Below are 17,789 nucleotides of genomic sequence, written 5' to 3' on the forward strand. Positions count from 1 at the left end.
TACTCACTTTAAGTAGAGTCAACTAATCGCTTTTAAAGCACAGGGTTTACTCACTTTATTAAGTAGAGTCAACTAATCGCTTTTAAAGCACAGGGTTTACTCATTTTATTAAGTAGAGTCAACTAATCGCTTTTAAAGCACAGGGTTTACTCACTTTATTAAGTAGAGTCAACTAATCGCTTTAAAAGCAATGGGTTTACTTTAAGCACAGTCAACTAATCGCTTTTAAAGCAATAGGTTTACTCACTTTATTAAGTAGAGTCAACTAATCGCTTTTAAAGCAATGGGTTTACTCACTTTAAGTAGAGTCAACTAATCGCTTTAAAAGCAATGGGTTTACTCACTTTAAGTTAACTACTCACTTTAAAAGCAACGGGTTTACTCCCTTTTTAAAGTAAAGTCAACTAATGGCTGTTCAAGTCTAGAAATCGCTTTTTACAGTGCCCCCTTTCCTAAAAAAACAAAACAATAAAACGCACTAATTTCCTACATGAAATCACTAGACATGCAATGTTTTCTTGCACTAGTGACAGATTATCAGAAGCATTAAGCTTGGCAATGCTGCACACGTTAGTCTCTATTTCATTCGTTGTCTTTCTCTGTGTAGTTTCCTTCGCAGATCGAATGGCAGTGAAAATGACAGCGTGGGGCGGATGACGGTAAACAACGGGGCAGCACCGGTGAAAAGCCTCCTCTACAAGACAAGAACCGCGGCTTTTTGTTTTCAGAAGAGGAAACTTTAGTGCCTGGTAATTCCGTCCCGATGCGTTTGGCTTGTCTGGATCCTTCGCCTCCTGTCTCCTCTGCTGGAGGTAATGCCGCGGGACGTTGTGCAGAGTCTCTAGACATCACAGAGAGGGAAAGAGAAGAGAAGAGAAGGAAGAAACCGAGGAGAGATGATGGATCTGCTGTCTTCTGCTGACTCCCTACAGGCCCTCAGAGCTGGTACCATTTCTTGTCCTTGTATTTCAGCATCATCTGGAGAAGACAAACAGGAATTGTCTATAAAAACAATAAATTGGCCAACACAAATATTTTGCGTGGCCTAAAGTATATGGCTGCATTTTAAAACCTAGTGAACTCGAAAGCTGAGAATCGCTTCTGTATTTTAAATTGGATTGCGCATACATACAGAGGTTAGACCAGGGGTGGCCAATCCTGTTCCTGGAGAGCCACCTTCCTGGAGATTTCAGTTGCTACCCATATCAAACACACCTGAACCAATTAATTAGGACCTGAACACCACGTGATAATTACAGGCAGGTGTGTTTGATATGGGTTGCAACTGAAATCTGCAGGAAGGTGGCTCTCCAGGAACAGGGTTGGCCATCCCTGGGTTAGACAATGAAACCTAAACGCCTAGTTTTAGACCACAATAAATCATTAGTATGGTGTAGGGCCTCCTTTTGCGGCCCATTCAGCATCAATTCTTCTTGGGAATGACAGACACAAATCCTGCACAGTGGCCAGAGGGATTTTGGGCATTTCTTCTTGCAGAATAGGAGCCACGTCAAAATGTGATGCTGGTGGATGAAAATGTTTTTTGACTCGCTCCTCCAAAACACCTCAAAGTGCCTTAATAATGTTTAGATCTGGTGACTGTGCAGGCCATATGAGATGTTCAACTTCACTTTCATGTTCTTTAAACCCCTCTGTCATTAGTCGTGCCGTGTGTATTGGTGAATTACACAGCCATTTTACCCGGCAGCCCAAGACCGGTTACTCACTGAAGCTAAGCAGGGCTGAGCCTGGTCAGTACCTGGATGGGAGAGCACATGGGAAAACTAGGTTGCTGTTGGAAGTGGTGTTAGAAAGGCCAGCAGGGGGCGCTCAACCTGTGGTCTGTGTGAGTCCTAATGCCCCTGTAAAACTGAAGGGGACACTATACTGTCAGTGGGCGCCATCTTTCTTTGGGCCTACGGAACGCCATGGTATTCCAAAACAAACACTCATGCTTCACTCTGGGCATGTAATAGTCTTGGTGGTTTGCTTTTTTGGGGCTTCTTCACACTGTAACTCTCCTGGATGTGAGAAAGTAAGTGAAGGTGGACTCAGAGAACAATACATGTTTCACATTGTCCAGATCCCAAGATTTGGCATTATTGTATGTCCCAAATCCACGTCTACACTCAAATGTGTAGTATAAAATTTAGAGTACTAAATAGTATTTAAAAAAATAATTAGTATGTCCCAAACTGTAGTATGTTGAAAAGGTGTCTCAATAATATTTGTGTCTGGTGACTGTGCAGACCATGGGAGAAGTTCAACTTTACTCTCATGTTCATCAAACCACCAGTCTTGAACCATTGGGCGCACATTGTCCTTCAGAATGGTTCAGTAGTCATTGGCAGTGACGTGCCCATTTAACACAAGTATTGGGCCTGGGGAATGCCATGATATTGCAGCCCAAACAATCACTGGTCCCCCCCATGCTTCACTCTGGGCATTGAACAGTCTGAGTGGTTTGCTTCTTTGGGGCTTCTTCACACTGTAACTCTCCCAGAATTGGGAAAGACGGTCAGGTGAACTCATTAAAAAACAGTAAATGTTTACATTGTCCATGACTCAAGATTTTTGCTGCTGGCCCCACACAAGAATGCATTCTCTGCATTATTTCCACCAACGTGTTTAAATAGATATCAAACAACACGAACGACTTAGCATTTATTTTAAAACAATCGGTTTAATTTTCAAATATGATACTTTAGGGGTAAACTCTAGTTTGATACTTTAGGGTTAATCTCTAGTTTGATACTTTAGGGGTAAACTCTAGTTTGATACTTTAGGGGTAAACTCTAGTTTGATACTTTAGGGGTAAACTCTAGTTTGATACTTTAGGGGTAAACTCTAGTTTGATACTTTAGGGTTAATCTCTAGTTTGATACTTTAGGGGTAAACTCTAGTTTGATACTTTAGGGGTAAACTCTAGTTTGATACTTTAGGGGTAAACTCTAGTTTGATACTTTAGGGGTAAACTCTAGTTTGATACTTTAGGGGTAAACTCTAGTTTGATACTTTAGGGGTAAACTCTAGTTTGATACTTTAGGGTTAATCTCTAGTTTGATACTTTAGGGGTAAACTCTAGTTTGATACTTTAGGGGTAAACTCTAGTTTGATACTTTAGGGGTAAACTCTAGTTTGATACTTTAGGGTTAATCTCTAGTTTGATACTTTAGGGGTAAACTCTAGTTTGATACTTTAAGGGTAAACTCTAGTTGGTTCTTTAGGGGTAAATTCTAGTTTGATACTTTAGGGGTAAACTAGTTTGATACTTTAAGGGTAAACTCTAGTTTGATACTTTAGGGGTAAAACTCTAGTTTGATACTTTAGGGGTAAACTCTAGTTTGATACTTTAGGGGTAAACTCTAGTTTGATACTTTAGGGGTAAAACTCTAGTTTGATACTTTAGGGGTAAAACTCTAGTTTGATACTTTAGGGGTAAACTCTAGTTTGATACTTTAGGGGTAAACTCTAGTTTGATACTTTAGGGGTAAAACTCTAGTTTGATACTTTAGGGGTAAAACTCTAGTTTGATACTTTAGGGGTAAACTCTAGTTTGAGACTTTAGGGGTAAACTCTAGTTTGATACTTTAGGGGTAAAATCTAGTTTGATACTTTAGGGGTAAAATCTAGTTTGATACTTTAGGGGTAAACTCTAGTTTGATACTTTAGGGGTAAACTCTAGTTTGATACTTTAGGGGTAAACTCTAGTTTGATACTTTAGGGGTAAACTCTAGTTTGATACTTTAAGGGTAAACTCTAGTTTGATACTTTAGGGGTAAACTCTAGTTTGATACTTTAAGGGTAAACTCTAGTTGGTTCTTTAGGGGTAAATTCTAGTTTGATACTTTAGGGGTAAACTAGTTTGATACTTTAAGGGTAAACTCTAGTTTGATACTTTAGGGGTAAAACTCTAGTTTGATACTTTAGGGGTAAACTCTAGTTTGATACTTTAGGGGTAAACTCTAGTTTGATACTTTAGGGGTAAAACTCTAGTTTGATACTTTAGGGGTAAAACTCTAGTTTGATACTTTAGGGGTAAACTCTAGTTTGATACTTTAGGGGTAAACTCTAGTTTGATACTTTAGGGGTAAAACTCTAGTTTGATACTTTAGGGGTAAACTCTAGTTTGAGACTTTAGGGGTAAACTCTAGTTTGATACTTTAGGGGTAAACTCTAGTTTGATACTTTAGGGGTAAAACTCTAGTTTGATACTTTAAGGGTAAACTCTAGTTTGATACTTTAAGGGTAAACTCTAGTTTGATACTTTAGGGGTAAATTCTAGTTTGATACTTTAAGGGTAAACTCTAGTTTGATACTTTAGGGGTAAACTCTAGTTTGATACTTTAGGGGTAAACTCTAGTTTGATACTTTAGGGGTAAACTCTAGTTTGATATTTTAGGGTTAAACTCTAGTTTGATACTTTAGGGGTAAACTCTAGTTTGATACTTTAGGGGTAAACTCTAGTTTGATACTTTAGGGTTAATCTCTAGTTTGATACTTTAGGGTTAATCTCTAGTTTGATACTTTAGGGGTAAACTCTAGTTTGATACTTTAGGGGTAAACTCTAGTTTGATACTTTAGGGGTAAACTCTAGTTTGATACTTTAGGGGTAAACTCTAGTTTGATACTTTAAGGGTAAACTCTAGTTTGATACTTTAGGGGTAAACTCTAGTTTGATACTTTAGGGGTAAACTCTAGTTTGATACTTTAGGGGTAAACTCTAGTTTGATACTTTAGGGGTAAACTCTAGTTTGATACTTTAAGGGTAAACTCTAGTTTGATACTTTAGGGGTAAACTCTAGTTTGATACTTTAGGGGTAAACTCTAGTTTGATACTTTAGGGGTAAACTCTAGTTTGATACTTCAGGGGTAAACTCTAGTTTGATACTTTAGGGTTAAACTCTAGTTTGATACTTTAGGCGTAAACTCTAGTTTGATACTTTAGGGTTAAACTCTAGTTTGATACTTTAGGCGTAAACTCTAGTTTGATACTTTAGGGGTAAAACTCTAGTTTGATACTTTAGGGGTAAACTCTAGTTTGATACTTTAGGGTTAAACTCTAGTTTGATACTTTAGGCGTAAACTCTAGTTTGATACTTTAGGGGTAAACTCTAGTTTGATACTTTAGGGGTAAACTCTAGTTTGATACTTTAGGGGTAAAACTCTAGTTTGATACTTTAGGGGTAAACTCTAGTTTGAGACTTTAGGGGTAAACTCTAGTTTGATACTTTAGGGGTAAACTCTAGTTTGATACTTTAGGGGTAAACTCTAGTTTGATACTTTAGGGTTAAACTCTAGTTTGATACTTTAGGCGTAAACTCTAGTTTGATACTTTAGGGGTAAACTTTAGTTTGATACTTTAGGGGTAAACTCTAGTTTGAGACTTTAGGGGTAAACTCTAGTTTGATACTTTAGGGGTAAACTCTAGTTTGATACTTTAGGGGTAAACTCTAGTTTGATACTTTAGGGGTAAACTCTAGTTTGATACTTTAGGGGTAAAACTCTAGTTTGATACTTTAGGGGTAAAACTCTAGTTTGATACTTTAGGGGTAAACTCTAGTTTGAGACTTTAGGGGTAAACTCTAGTTTGATACTTTAGGGGTAAAACTCTAGTTTGATACTTTAGGGGTAAACTCTAGTTTGATACTTTAGGGGTAAACTCTAGTTTGATACTTTAGGGTTAAACTCTAGTTTGATACTTTAGGGGTAAACTCTAGTTTGATACTTTAAGGGTAAACTCTAGTTTGATACTTTAGGGTTAATCTCTAGTTTGATACTTTAGGGGTAAACTCTAGTTTCTCTCTTTCTCTCAGTGTTTTCTTTGTTGTCTATACGTACAATATGCAGTAAAGCCTGCAGGTGTTATTATGCAATTGATCAGGCTATTGACTGTCTGAATTATTAGACATATTAGAAAAACTGTGAATACAGTTGTGTGTGCATTTATGAAAATATTCATTTGAACAAACAGAAATAAATGTTATATCGATTAGTAAAAGAATTATTCAAATTACATATTATTTGTTTTGTAAAAACTTGCAAGGTGTCACAAATAATGATATTTGCTTGATTTGGCCTAAAACCCTATAACTAACAGCCCGTGTATGGCTCTAAAAAGCAGATATTGAGGTGAAGTGCTGACGATCATCTCACATCATGCGCATGTTTGGAGAAGGAGTCTGCGCTGGCCATCATGGCTGCCGTCCTCTCCTCCAGCTCTCCCAGTTTCTGTCCTCTCTCATCCAGCGCTATCCTCGCCCGCGCCAGCTCTCCCACCACACCTGACGCCGCCCCCTTCATTCCCTCCATACCACCAGGACCCGGGATGTGCTGGGCTAGGCTGCGTGAGGCCTTCCCAGCAGCCACCTCTCCAACTGTAGACCACAGCAAACATTGAAGATTTAATTCAGGATCAATATCAGTTTCATTTCAGGTTCAGTTGAATTTTTTAGCCAGCACCACAACGCGGACGCACTGGGATGCTGTTTTTCCACATGTCAATGTTTATGAATAGAGCACACCAAAAAGAACACGAGTAGTCTGCTGTCGCCACTGGCTTGCATGGTTCAGGATCTAAAAAGCTACTCATCGATGAATTTGCTCTTCAGTGTTTGGACTCTCAATAATGACTTCAAACCACACTTAACTCAGCTAAACTGAACTGAACTTAAACACTAAAAACTGAACTACCCTGATTCAGTTACTATGACCATTTATGTGAAGCTGCTTAGACACAATCTACATTGTAAAAGCGCTATACAAATAAAGCTGAATTGAATTGAATAGTCTTGACAAACCATACATCAGTCTAAAGCTACAACCCTCAAGCAGCCATTGCAGCCAGATGTTTTTCAATGGGAAGTCTATAAAAAATGTATTTGCTAAATTTGTGTAAGTTGTACAGAAAACGCTTATTAGATATGGAGTACATATCATCGTAAAAACAAGATGCAAATGTGCTATAATTTCAGAATAATTGTAAGCAGGGCTTAACATTAACACTCGCCAACCCACCAAATGCAGGTAGATTTCAGCTTTGGCGGGTTAGACAGTCACTCCCACTAGCCACTTTGGTGGTTTTCTTAAAAGCAGGGTGCAAGTATAAGTCACCCAACATGCGTACAAATGTGATCTTAGAATCGAGAAACAGCACGACTAACAACAATAATTGCTTTTTCCGCGAGCAGCAGAAAGCAGATGAATACCGAATGAGAGGATGATCAGTTGCGTTATCAGCTGATGTGATGCGCGCAACCGTTTAAAGCTAGTGCGCGCAACTTTTTCCTTGCTTGAAGCGACCGTGCGTGGAACGCAACTGTGATCGGTTCTCTTTCATATATAACAGACAAAAACTTATGCTAATGCACACAGTCTTGCTGCATTCAAGAGCTCCAAATATACCTTTTTGTAAGCAGCACTGGTTGCTTTCGCTTTGAACAGATTATTAATTGGCCTTACCCATGTGATCATCCTTTCATTATCACACACGTTTTTCATCTGCTTTCTTTTGCTTATGGTTATTTTTGTTGATATGGTTTAATTAAGTTTTTTTTTTTTTTTTTTTTACAACAACATTGGTTTAATGTGAGATGAACTCTCCATTTATTTGTAGTTAACTGGTGAACTGAATTGTTTTTCTTGTTTTTTTTATTTATTTTTTGTTAAATAAAAAGTATAGTATACAGCTTTATTTAGCTTGTTTTGACACATTTAAAATTGTGGCTAAGAAATAATTATTGTTTGGTATGGTCAGAGATAAATTAGGTAAAACTTTAATTTTGAGATCTCAAAATTGGTGTGAAATAAAAACTGCTTGCAGTATAACACTATGAAATCATGACCCATTCGCTTATAAAAGACACACAAAACATGAAATGAATGAGGCATGTGGACAAAACAAAAAATCTAACTCTAAAGTAATTTTAGCATGTGTTACGTAGCGGATGCACCCCGCTACGCACATAAGTTTAAGGATGACCGCTATAAAAAGTGGTCACCCGGAGTCCCCGTTCCTGTTCCCCCAAGCACACACACACAGGCCAAGTTGTCAATAAGGGATATCAGATTTATTAAACAAAAAGATCAAAATCAGAATCAGGGAACAAAAAGGCCAAAACAACAAACAAAACAAGGTACGCTACCTAATATTAAACCTCTTACCTATACCAAAAATAAAATTCCATAAATAAAGCATACAATTCTAACCTCCATAACTCCACAAAACAGGAGAAAACTGGACAAAAGAAAAAGGGCCTTCCCGTTGATCATTCAGCATTAAGGTAAATATTAGCCACAGCTAACACATGATACCGTCCTAGTACCGTATTTAACTGAGTATCTTACCAGATGACTTTGAAACAGCTTTGGATAAAGGCATTGAACAATCAGCCACCGCTAATGCAGGTTACCGTCCTATTACTGTATTTAACAGAGTATCTCACCGGATTACTTTGAAAAAAAAAGGTTTCAGACAGATCACTGCCGCACAGAGAACTCAGCGAGCTGCTCAGACACACACACAAAAGCGGGGGGAAACAGGAAGAGAACTCGATGAGGAGCGTCAACGGCGTGCCTTTATAGCTGGCGCCGCCCCTCTCACAGCTGCACCTGATCTCCGCTCATGTGGAGAGAGAGAAAACGATAGATAATGGAGGAAACACACAGGAACAATACACACTTGCATTGTCAAAATTAAATGTTACTCAATATGTAACACATGTCAAAGTTATATTTATGCATATAAAAAATATTTTCCCAACATTAAAATTGTGGCTAGTGAAAATGCAGAGTGGCTAGTAATGTTGGAAAACTACTTGCCACTGCGGCTGATGATCAAAAAAGTTAACCAAAACACATTTTCTGAGAAGTTGACAGTCATACAGGGCTCGGAATTTACCTTTTTGCTTGATGGCACTGGTGCTCCCAACTTTAAAAAGTTAGGAGCACCAGCCAAATTTACTCGCACCCACCAATTATAAGTACAGTTACTACAAATTTTTATGTTTTACTGCATTAGAAATAAACACTAAACAATCTAACAAACAAACAAAACAACATCTGCATGTCCTGACTTTTTTCAAACAAGAGGTGTGAAAACACCCTGCTGTCTCAGTATGTGAAAAAGACACATACTGTCACTAGTTTGGAAAAAAAGTCAGGAAAATGGGTGTGTCCAGTTTAGGCGGGAGTGTCCTAGGAGGGAAAGAGGGAAGGTGCATAAAGAGTTGCATAAAATGGGAGTTTCGGTTAGGGCACACGCTGATTTTCACAGAGGCAAAACAAACACAGACACAGTAATCAAATGATTTGCCAAATAACTAAATGGCAAACTTTAACTGCAGTTTGGCACTTTCCTTCAGGAACATTACATTCATGGCCCTCATGTCAAGTGAGATTTTATTTTTAATGCAATGTTTGATACCACATGGCGAATGCGAGAAAAAAAAAAGTTGTGTGTATAAATTATCCTTTCATAAAATGCGGCGAAAATCCTACACAACGGTAGTAGTTTGATTGCAGTGTTTACATGTTTACACTTGGAGAGCAGCATTTACAACGGATCTTTAAGTCCATAATATTGTAGTGATATTAACGTACTGTAAACTTTAGTAACTAAATCATTTGACTAAGGTCTGTCTTTAAACACTGAAAGAGTACTGCTGACTATACAAACCTTGCCTCTGAATAAACAAACAAAGACACTGATCACACACTTACCAAATCTGTAGAGACAGGAAAATCAACACCAACTGGAGCCGCGTCTTTATTAAAAGGAGACGAGTGGCAAATCGGGATTTCACCATTTCCAGATGAGAAAAGTTCTCGGGTAAACAATGTTCCTTAGACACGTATTTTTGTCGAGCGTCGCATGCACTGTAATCCACACGTGAGTCCAGCTGCACTCTCATAGTGGGAAAATGAAAACCTTTGATGCAGCAAATTATAAAAGCAACACTGACGACTCGTGTCTCCAAACAATTTTTTCCACTTGTTTTGGCAACACAATGTGGCGTCTCTCTGTACAGGTAAAAAACAGTCTCCGAAGCTATCATGCATAATAATGAAATTGCACCTCATATACAATAGAGCGCGCTGATTGGTGTTAACCAATTCTCTCTCATGAATTAATGCAGCACACTCAGAGACGTCACAATGCACTCACAGGTACAAAAATCCAGTCTCCACACTGGAATAAACACAAGTATCTAATCGCCGTCACGCAGCTTTAAAAATACGTTTCAAACCGGAAGAACCAATTTGCTCTAAATAATGCAAAAACAACCAGTTTTCACTTTATTGTGAAATATATGTGTCCTGATAGTGTTTATAGCAGCGTGGGACACATATACGACTGTTTTGGTTTTTCGTGACCCTTTAAGTACATCCTTGGAACATTTGCATTTAACAAAACATTCTTTACAGTACAATATTGTTCACTTCATTATAAAAATTATTAAATGAATGAATTAATAAAGATGTTCATCAAAAGCCGAAATAGTTTTTGCTGTCGCTATGAATTTCCTTTTGGAACATTTGTTTTTAAATGTACTCTATATTAAAATTCAAAGCATGTTATGCTTGATTAAAAATGAGAAAGCAAACATCTAATTAGTCATTTAAGAATATCTTGCAACATTTTTGGATGTGTGAGTGACAGATTGCTGCTTACACAGATCCTCTCTGTCCAAGGACTGAGCGCCGCCTCCAAACAAGCCCTTGAAGAAGCCTCTGTTTGGAGCTTCTGGTGTCTCCACTAGAGTAAACATCTCTCCAAGCATCTCCTGCAAACATCAGCACCTCAAAATAAATAAATATGAAGACCGATCTAATGTAGCATACAGTTGAAGTCAGAATTATTTGCCACTCCTGTGATTTTTGTTTAATTTTGCAAATATTTCAAGGAATTTTAAACAGTGGATGGTGCTCTAGTTAGTGCTTAGTCTACTGCAGATGGCACTCTAGGTAAGTTTCTCAAAGTAGATGGCACTATAGGCTAGTTTTTAACGACAAAAAACAGTGCTCTAGGCTTGTTTTTAATAGCAGATGCTGCCCTAGGCTAGTTTTGAACATCATACGACACTCTAGGCTAGTTTTTAACAGCATATGTTGCTCTAAGCTAGATTTTATGCATTAGATGGCGCTCTAGGCTAGTTTTTAATAGCAGATGTCCCTCTAGGCTAGTTTTTAACAGTAGATGGTGCTCTAGGCTAGTTTTTTATAGCAGATGGCACTCTGGGCTATTTTTATTTTTTATTGCAGATGGCACTCTAGGCTAGTTTTAAACAGTAGATGGCAGTCTAGGCTAGCTTTTAATAGTAGATGGCGCTCTAAGCTAGATTTTAAACTGTAGATGTCCCTCTAGACTAGTTTGTAATAGCAAATGGCGCTCTAGGCTAATTTAATTTTTTACTACAGATGGCACTCTAGGCTAGTTTTTTAATATTAGATGGTGCTCTAGGCTAGATTTTAAACGGTAGATGGCGTTATAGGCTAGTTTTAACAGCAGACAGTGATCTAGGCTAGTTTTTAACAGCAGATGCTCTAGGTCAATTCTGAACAGTAGATGGAGTTCTAAGCTAAGTTTTTAATAGCAGATGGCCCTCTAGGCTAGTTTTTAAACAGTAGATGGCGCTCTAGGCTAGTTTTTAACAGCAGATGGCGCTCTAGGCTAGTTTTGACAGGAGAGGGCGCTTTAGGCTAGTTTTTAACAGTAGATGGAGCTCTAGGCTAGTTTTTAACAGTAGATGGTGCTCTAGGCTAGTTTTTAATAGCAGATGGCCCTCTAGGCTAGTTTTTAACAGTAGATGGTGCTCTGGGCTAGTTTTTAACAGTAGATCATGCTCTAGGCTAGTTTTTAATAGCAGATGGCCCTCTAGGCTAGTTTTTAACAGTAGATGGTGCTCTGGGCTAGTTTTTAATAGCAGATGGCGCTCTAGGCTAATTTTATTTTTATAGCAGATGGCACTCTAGGCTAGTTTTAAACAGTAGATGGCACTCTAGGCTAGTTTTAAACAGTAGATGGCACTTTAGGCTAGTTTTTAATAGTAGATGGCACTCAAGGCCAGCTTTTAATAGTAGATGGCACTCTAAGCTAGATTTTAAACAGTAGATGCCCCTCTAGACTAGTTTGTAATAGCAAATGGCGCTCCAGGCTAATTTTATTTTTTTTACTACAGATGGCACTTTAGTCTAGTTTTATTTTTACTACAGATGGCACTCTAGGCTAGTTTTTAATATTAGATGGCGCTCTAAGCTAGATTTTAAACAGTATATGGCGCTATAGGCTAGTTTTTAATAGCAGATGCTGCTCTAGGCTAGTTTTTAACAGTAGATGGTGCTCTAGGCTAGTTTTTAATAGCAGATGGCCCTCTAGGCTAGTTTTTAACAGTAGATGGTGCTCTGGGCAAGTTTTTAACAGTAGATCATGCTCTAGGCTAGTTTTTAATAGCAGATGGCCCTCTAGGCTAGTTTTTAACAGTAGATGGTGCTCTGGGCTAGTTTTTAATAGCAGATGGCGCTCTAGGCTAATTTTATTTTTATAGCAGATGGCACTCTAGGCTAGTTTTAAACAGTAGATGGCACTCTAGGCTAGTTTTAAACAGTAGATGGCACTTTAGGCTAGTTTTTAATAGTAGATGGCACTCAAGGCTAGCTTTTAATAGTAGATGTCACTCTAAGCTAGATTTTAAACAGTAGATGTCCCTCTAGACTAGTTTGTAATAGCAAATGGCGCTCCAGGCTAATTTTATTTTTTACTACAGATGGCACTTTAGGCTAGTTTTATTTTTACTACAGATGGCACTCTAGGCTAGTTTTTAATATTAGATGGCGCTCTAAGCTAGATTTTAAACAGTATATGGCGCTATAGGCTAGTTTTTAATAGCAGATGGTGCTCTAGGCTAGTTTTTAACAGTAGATGGTGCTCTAGGCTAGTTTTTAATAGCAGATGGCCCTCTAGGCTAGTTTTTAACAGTAGATGGTGCTCTGGGCAAGTTTTTAACAGTAGATCATGCTCTAGGCTAGTTTTTAATAGCAGATGGCCCTCTAGGCTAGTTTTTAACAGTAGATGGTGCTCTGGGCTAGTTTTTAATAGCAGATGGCGCTCTAGGCTAATTTTATTTTTATAGCAGATGGCACTCTAGGCTAGTTTTAAACAGTAGATGGCACTCTAGGCTAGTTTTAAACAGTAGATGGCACTTTAGGCTAGTTTTTAATAGTAGATGGCACTCAAGGCTAGCTTTTAATAGTAGATGGCACTCTAAGCTAGATTTTAAACAGTAGATGTCCCTCTAGACTAGTTTGTAATAGCAAATGGCCCTCCAGGCTAATTTTATTTTTTACTACAGATGGCACTTTAGTCTAGTTTTATTTTTACTACAGATGGCACTCTAGGCTAGTTTTTAATATTAGATGGCGCTCTAAGCTAGATTTTAAACAGTATATGGCGCTATAGGCTAGTTTTAACAGCAGACAGCGATCTAAGCTAGTCTTTAACAGCAGATGCTCTAGGTCAATTCTGAAAAGTAGAAGGTGTTCTAAGCTAAGTTTTTAATAGCAAATGGCCCTCTAGGCTAGTTTTAAACAGTAGATTGTGCTCTAGGCTGGTTTTAAAACCCATACACCTAAATGTTCACAAGAAAGAGCTCTTGAGTGTTTGGTTGAATCATGCAAGTTGGGTTTTTCGTCACAAGCTAAACGTAAACAGCTCACTATGAACACTCTTGTAACTTGCTTAAACCTTTTTCTAACTTATCATTTATGATTATTTTAGGTTCAAGTGACAGGAAGTGAAAGAATTAGATGCAAACTGAATTTGTCACAATCATCAATTGTTGAGCAAAATAATTTCAATTAGCAATTTAACCACTGAAAGTATTCAAAAGGTAAATCTCCATCTATGTTTCAAATGAATGGATTTTTAATGGGATACATCGTGCACACAGAGTAGAGCATGAAGGCCATGTCTGACCTGCAGGTTTTCACAGGTTTCCTGGCTATAGGTGATTCTTTGGATCTCAGTGGGCGATGTGAGGTACAGGGCTTGGCCTTGGTTTGAGAAACAGAAGGTTCTGGCTATCCTCATGTCCGTCAGAGGAAGGTAGTTCACATCCAGCAATGGCCGCAGGCTGGGCAAACTGAAAACAGACATGTTCAGAACAGTGTAAAAAAATAAAATAAAATAATTGTAACACTTTACTTGAAGGGGCGATCATAAGACTGTCATTAAACCTTTATAATCATGATATGGTTATGTCATGTATGTGAATGAGACCTTATGCAGGTTTATCACTCTCAAGTGTCATTCGCTCAGTTATTGCATTTTAAATGCAAAGATGACACTAGCTACGTTTCCATCCACCTATATTTATGCACATTTTGGATAAGTGCTAAGTAACGATTTCAAACCACACTGAACTGAGCTAAACTGAACTGAACTTAAACACTAAAAACTGATCTACCCTAATCCAGTTACTATGACAATTTATGTGAAGCTGCTTTGACACAATCTACATTGTAAAAGCGCTATACAAATAAAGCTGAATTGAATTGAAAATAAAGTGTTGGGCGGGGCTAACATACTTAGCCACGCCTCCTCAACTCTCAGTTTTGACAACAAACTGAAATAGTAAGGAGGAGGAGATGTTTGTTAGGTTGTTATAACTCTTCCCAAATCCTTTTCCAGATCTTTCTGAATGAAATGTCTACTTTACTACATCCAATCAGCTCGCAGTAGATAAAAAAGCCACACCCACTATTATCTCATTTGACATTAAGACGGTCACAGCTTCCTGTTCATGCGAACTTGTAACAAAGTTGATCCTGAGATCAGTAGCTTTAAATATCAGCCCATTCATTTCACCTGAGGGTCATGATGTGGCCGTTGGCACAGAAACAGGCGATGGCAACCCCGGCCGTCATCGTAACCACATCGGCTCTAAGCACAAAGGATGCTTCAGTGATGTTGTGTTCAAAGATGCAGTGTTGGGAGGGCAGCGCCACCACCTTGGCCTGTTTCTCAGAGCAGACCACGGCGTACTGACAGTCCTGGTTCTCCTGAGATGACGGAGGGGACGTGGGTCTGCGTCTCCGTGGCCGCTCTCTCTCCTCTTCAGGGGCGTTGGGCTCATACCAGGGCTCATAAATATGAGGAAGGACAGTCCCGCTGGCATCCAGCTGGGCCATACGCAGAATAGCTCCCTTCAAGCGCACAACTGAACCTAGGAGGACAGAAGGAGACATCTTTCTTTGACTATGTCCATCAATACATTATATATGCACAGCTAGTGTTTCTCAGCCAATGATGAACTTCCAGTAAAAGGTTTAAGTGATTATTTTTAAATTTCACAAGCTTCCGTTCACAGCATTGATGTAATTTTTATGTAATTAAAATACAATCAGTTAAATAGACTTAAGCATTCATTTAGTTGTTCAAGTGTAAAATGATCTAAAAAAAAATTTAAACACTAGAAACATAAGTAGCAGCAGGAGAGTGCAGAAACTCCATTAAAAATACAAGGGCAATCACCTAAAGCAGGCATGTCCAAGCTTGGTCCTGGAGGGCTGGTGTCCTGCAAAGTTTAGTTCCAACACCAATCAGAAACACCTGGGCTGGCTAATCAAGCTTGTACTAGGCTTTCTAGAAACATCCTTGCAGGTGTGTTGAGGCAAGTTAGAGCTAAAATCTGCAGGACACCGGCCCTCCAGGACCAAGTTTAGACACCCCTTTACCTCAAGGTATAACTAGTTCACTTTATAATCGTAACCCTGTCATTCAGAATTCTGTTCGTATTTGGAAACAGTTCATTTTAAATTCACCCAAATGTCGTATTTGCTCTCCATCTCAGGCAGGGGCATAGATTTAGGGTGTACGGAGAAGACGTGTCTCCATCAATATCCCCGACCATTGAAATGTCCCACTAATAATTTAAAGAGCCCATATTATGGGTTTTTGAAAATGCCCTTCCATGTAGTGTGTAACACAGCTCTAAGTGAAGTGAAGTATCCAGCTAAGGCTTAAATCTGTAAGAGTACAGTGTTTAAAACGGTTGATTCATCTATAAAAGAGTCGATTCATAGTGTTTCAAACGAGTCGCCTTGATACCGAGTCATTAGGTGTTTCGCCATGACGTAGGAACGAAACCAAGTTATTCTTGTGCACGCGCAAACCCGGGAGATTTGAAACCTGCGGCCCCGCCCTCTGACGCAGAAACCCAGACACACACACACACACACACCCACAAACACACACCCACAAACATGCCGGTCGATTGAAGTCACACTGCAGATGGATATATTGAGTCTCTATCCAAAGATGAAACCTCAGCATTATAGCCAAGCAGTTGGAAACTACTGGAAACTTCTGGAAACTACATGCTACAAAGAATACTTCATCTGCGTTTGTTAAAGGAAGGATCAGTAAAGCGTAACTTACTGCTGGACGTCAGGATGGGTTTCTTCCTCCATTTCTCAAGTGTAAGTACGTGCGATTAAAGTTGCCCCATTTACTCTAGCTTGCAAATGTATTTAGCTGTGATTTGTTACTTGTAACCGCGTGTACTGTATCAGGTTAACTCGCTATATTCTCATATCGCGTGCAAAGTCACGTTAAAAACGCGACGCGTGATGCTTTGTTTACACGGAGCTCCGTGGAGGAGGGTAGTGTGTGTGTGTGCGTATGTGTGTGCGTTTGCGCGCGCTGTTGCCTGGAGGTATGTGTGTGTGTTTGTGTGTGTGTGTGCACGCGTTGTCGTCCGGAGGTGTGTGTGTGTTTTTGTGTGTGTGTGTGTGCGCGCGCGCGCAAAGACGAGGGCAATATGTGTGTGTGTGTGTGTGTGTGTGTGTGTGTGTGTGTGTGTCTGTGAAAAGAGCAGAGTTAGACAAGCTAGAAGATCTCCTCAACTGTTTTTGAGTTTTTGCTCAATAAAATAGTTAGTTGTCTGTATTTTCAAATCTATAGTCTGTATTTACATTGACCCACTGGCAGCTAAAATCCACGACTACACTATCGAGCGTGTATGAACTGTGATTACTTTTATATTGCTGATTAGCTGTTGGGCATTTCACTCTCTCACTGAAGGCAGTCGACCAATCGCAACAGACTGTCATTGGTCCAATCAGCGCAGATTAGCTTCGCGCTAAGGAGGGGTTTGGGAACAAATGAATCACTGGTCGATTCATACGGGAGTCGCTGGGATAATTAGGTAAAAATAAATGCAGATTATAAGACCATGAAAGTGTTTTTTGACCTTGCATGCATATTAGACTGTTGTTGGAGACCCTTACAACCAAGATATGACCCTATTTCATGTATAATATGGGCTCTTTAATTGACCTAGACACGCAGAAAGGGTTCAATCACGTTCTCTCCTTGAGTGCTCCCGCCCCCAAAACACATATGGACATTTTGGTTGGCTGTGCCTGTCCCTGCTATCATGTGAGAGGCTGTGGCTGCGTTCAGATAAGCAGCACCAAATGCAGTGGATTTTTGTTGTTTTTTTCGTGCAAGAATAAGGTGTGTTGGGTGACACACACACAAGTAAGCATGACAGCTAAAGAGGACATACGTTTATTTTCAACAAAAGTGTAAGTCACATAAACGCAGATTCGCTACTGAATGAGCCCATCATGACAATGCTGTTAATGCTCGTGTTTTCCTCCACTTTAATGTCTATTTAGTAGCAGACTGATATAGGCTAGCCTGTGAATAATATGCCCTGAAAACTAATTGCAGAATAAACAGCTAAAGTATATGATCCCCACCAGTTCTCCTAATCTCTAGCATGTTC

General features: G+C 39.1%; 1 protein-coding gene across 11 annotated transcripts in view; it reads right to left on the reverse strand.

The window, feature by feature from the left end:
- Positions 1–335: 335 nt before the first annotated feature.
- Positions 336–17,789, reverse strand: part of stxbp5b (syntaxin binding protein 5b (tomosyn)) — a 119,441-nt gene continuing 101,987 nt past the window's right edge. For 10 of the 11 annotated variants that reach the window (XM_005158604.6, XM_073928132.1, XM_068214518.2 and 7 more), the window contains 5 exons: positions 14,864–15,221; positions 13,973–14,138; positions 10,673–10,784; positions 6,157–6,377; positions 336–978 (listed from right to left, as the gene is read on the reverse strand). In XM_005158604.6, the coding sequence (XP_005158661.1) occupies positions 937–978; positions 6,157–6,377; positions 10,673–10,784; positions 13,973–14,138; positions 14,864–15,221 (899 nt within the window). In that variant the 3' untranslated portion in view covers positions 336–936. Of the gene's footprint in view, positions 979–6,156; positions 6,378–10,276; positions 10,785–13,972; positions 14,139–14,863; positions 15,222–17,789 lie in introns of those variants that run through there. The other variant, XM_073928133.1, reaches the window with a different exon arrangement.

This window comes from Danio rerio, chromosome 17 (genome assembly GCF_049306965.1).
Source record: "Danio rerio strain Tuebingen ecotype United States chromosome 17, GRCz12tu, whole genome shotgun sequence".
Taxonomy (NCBI): domain Eukaryota; kingdom Metazoa; phylum Chordata; class Actinopteri; order Cypriniformes; family Danionidae; genus Danio; species Danio rerio.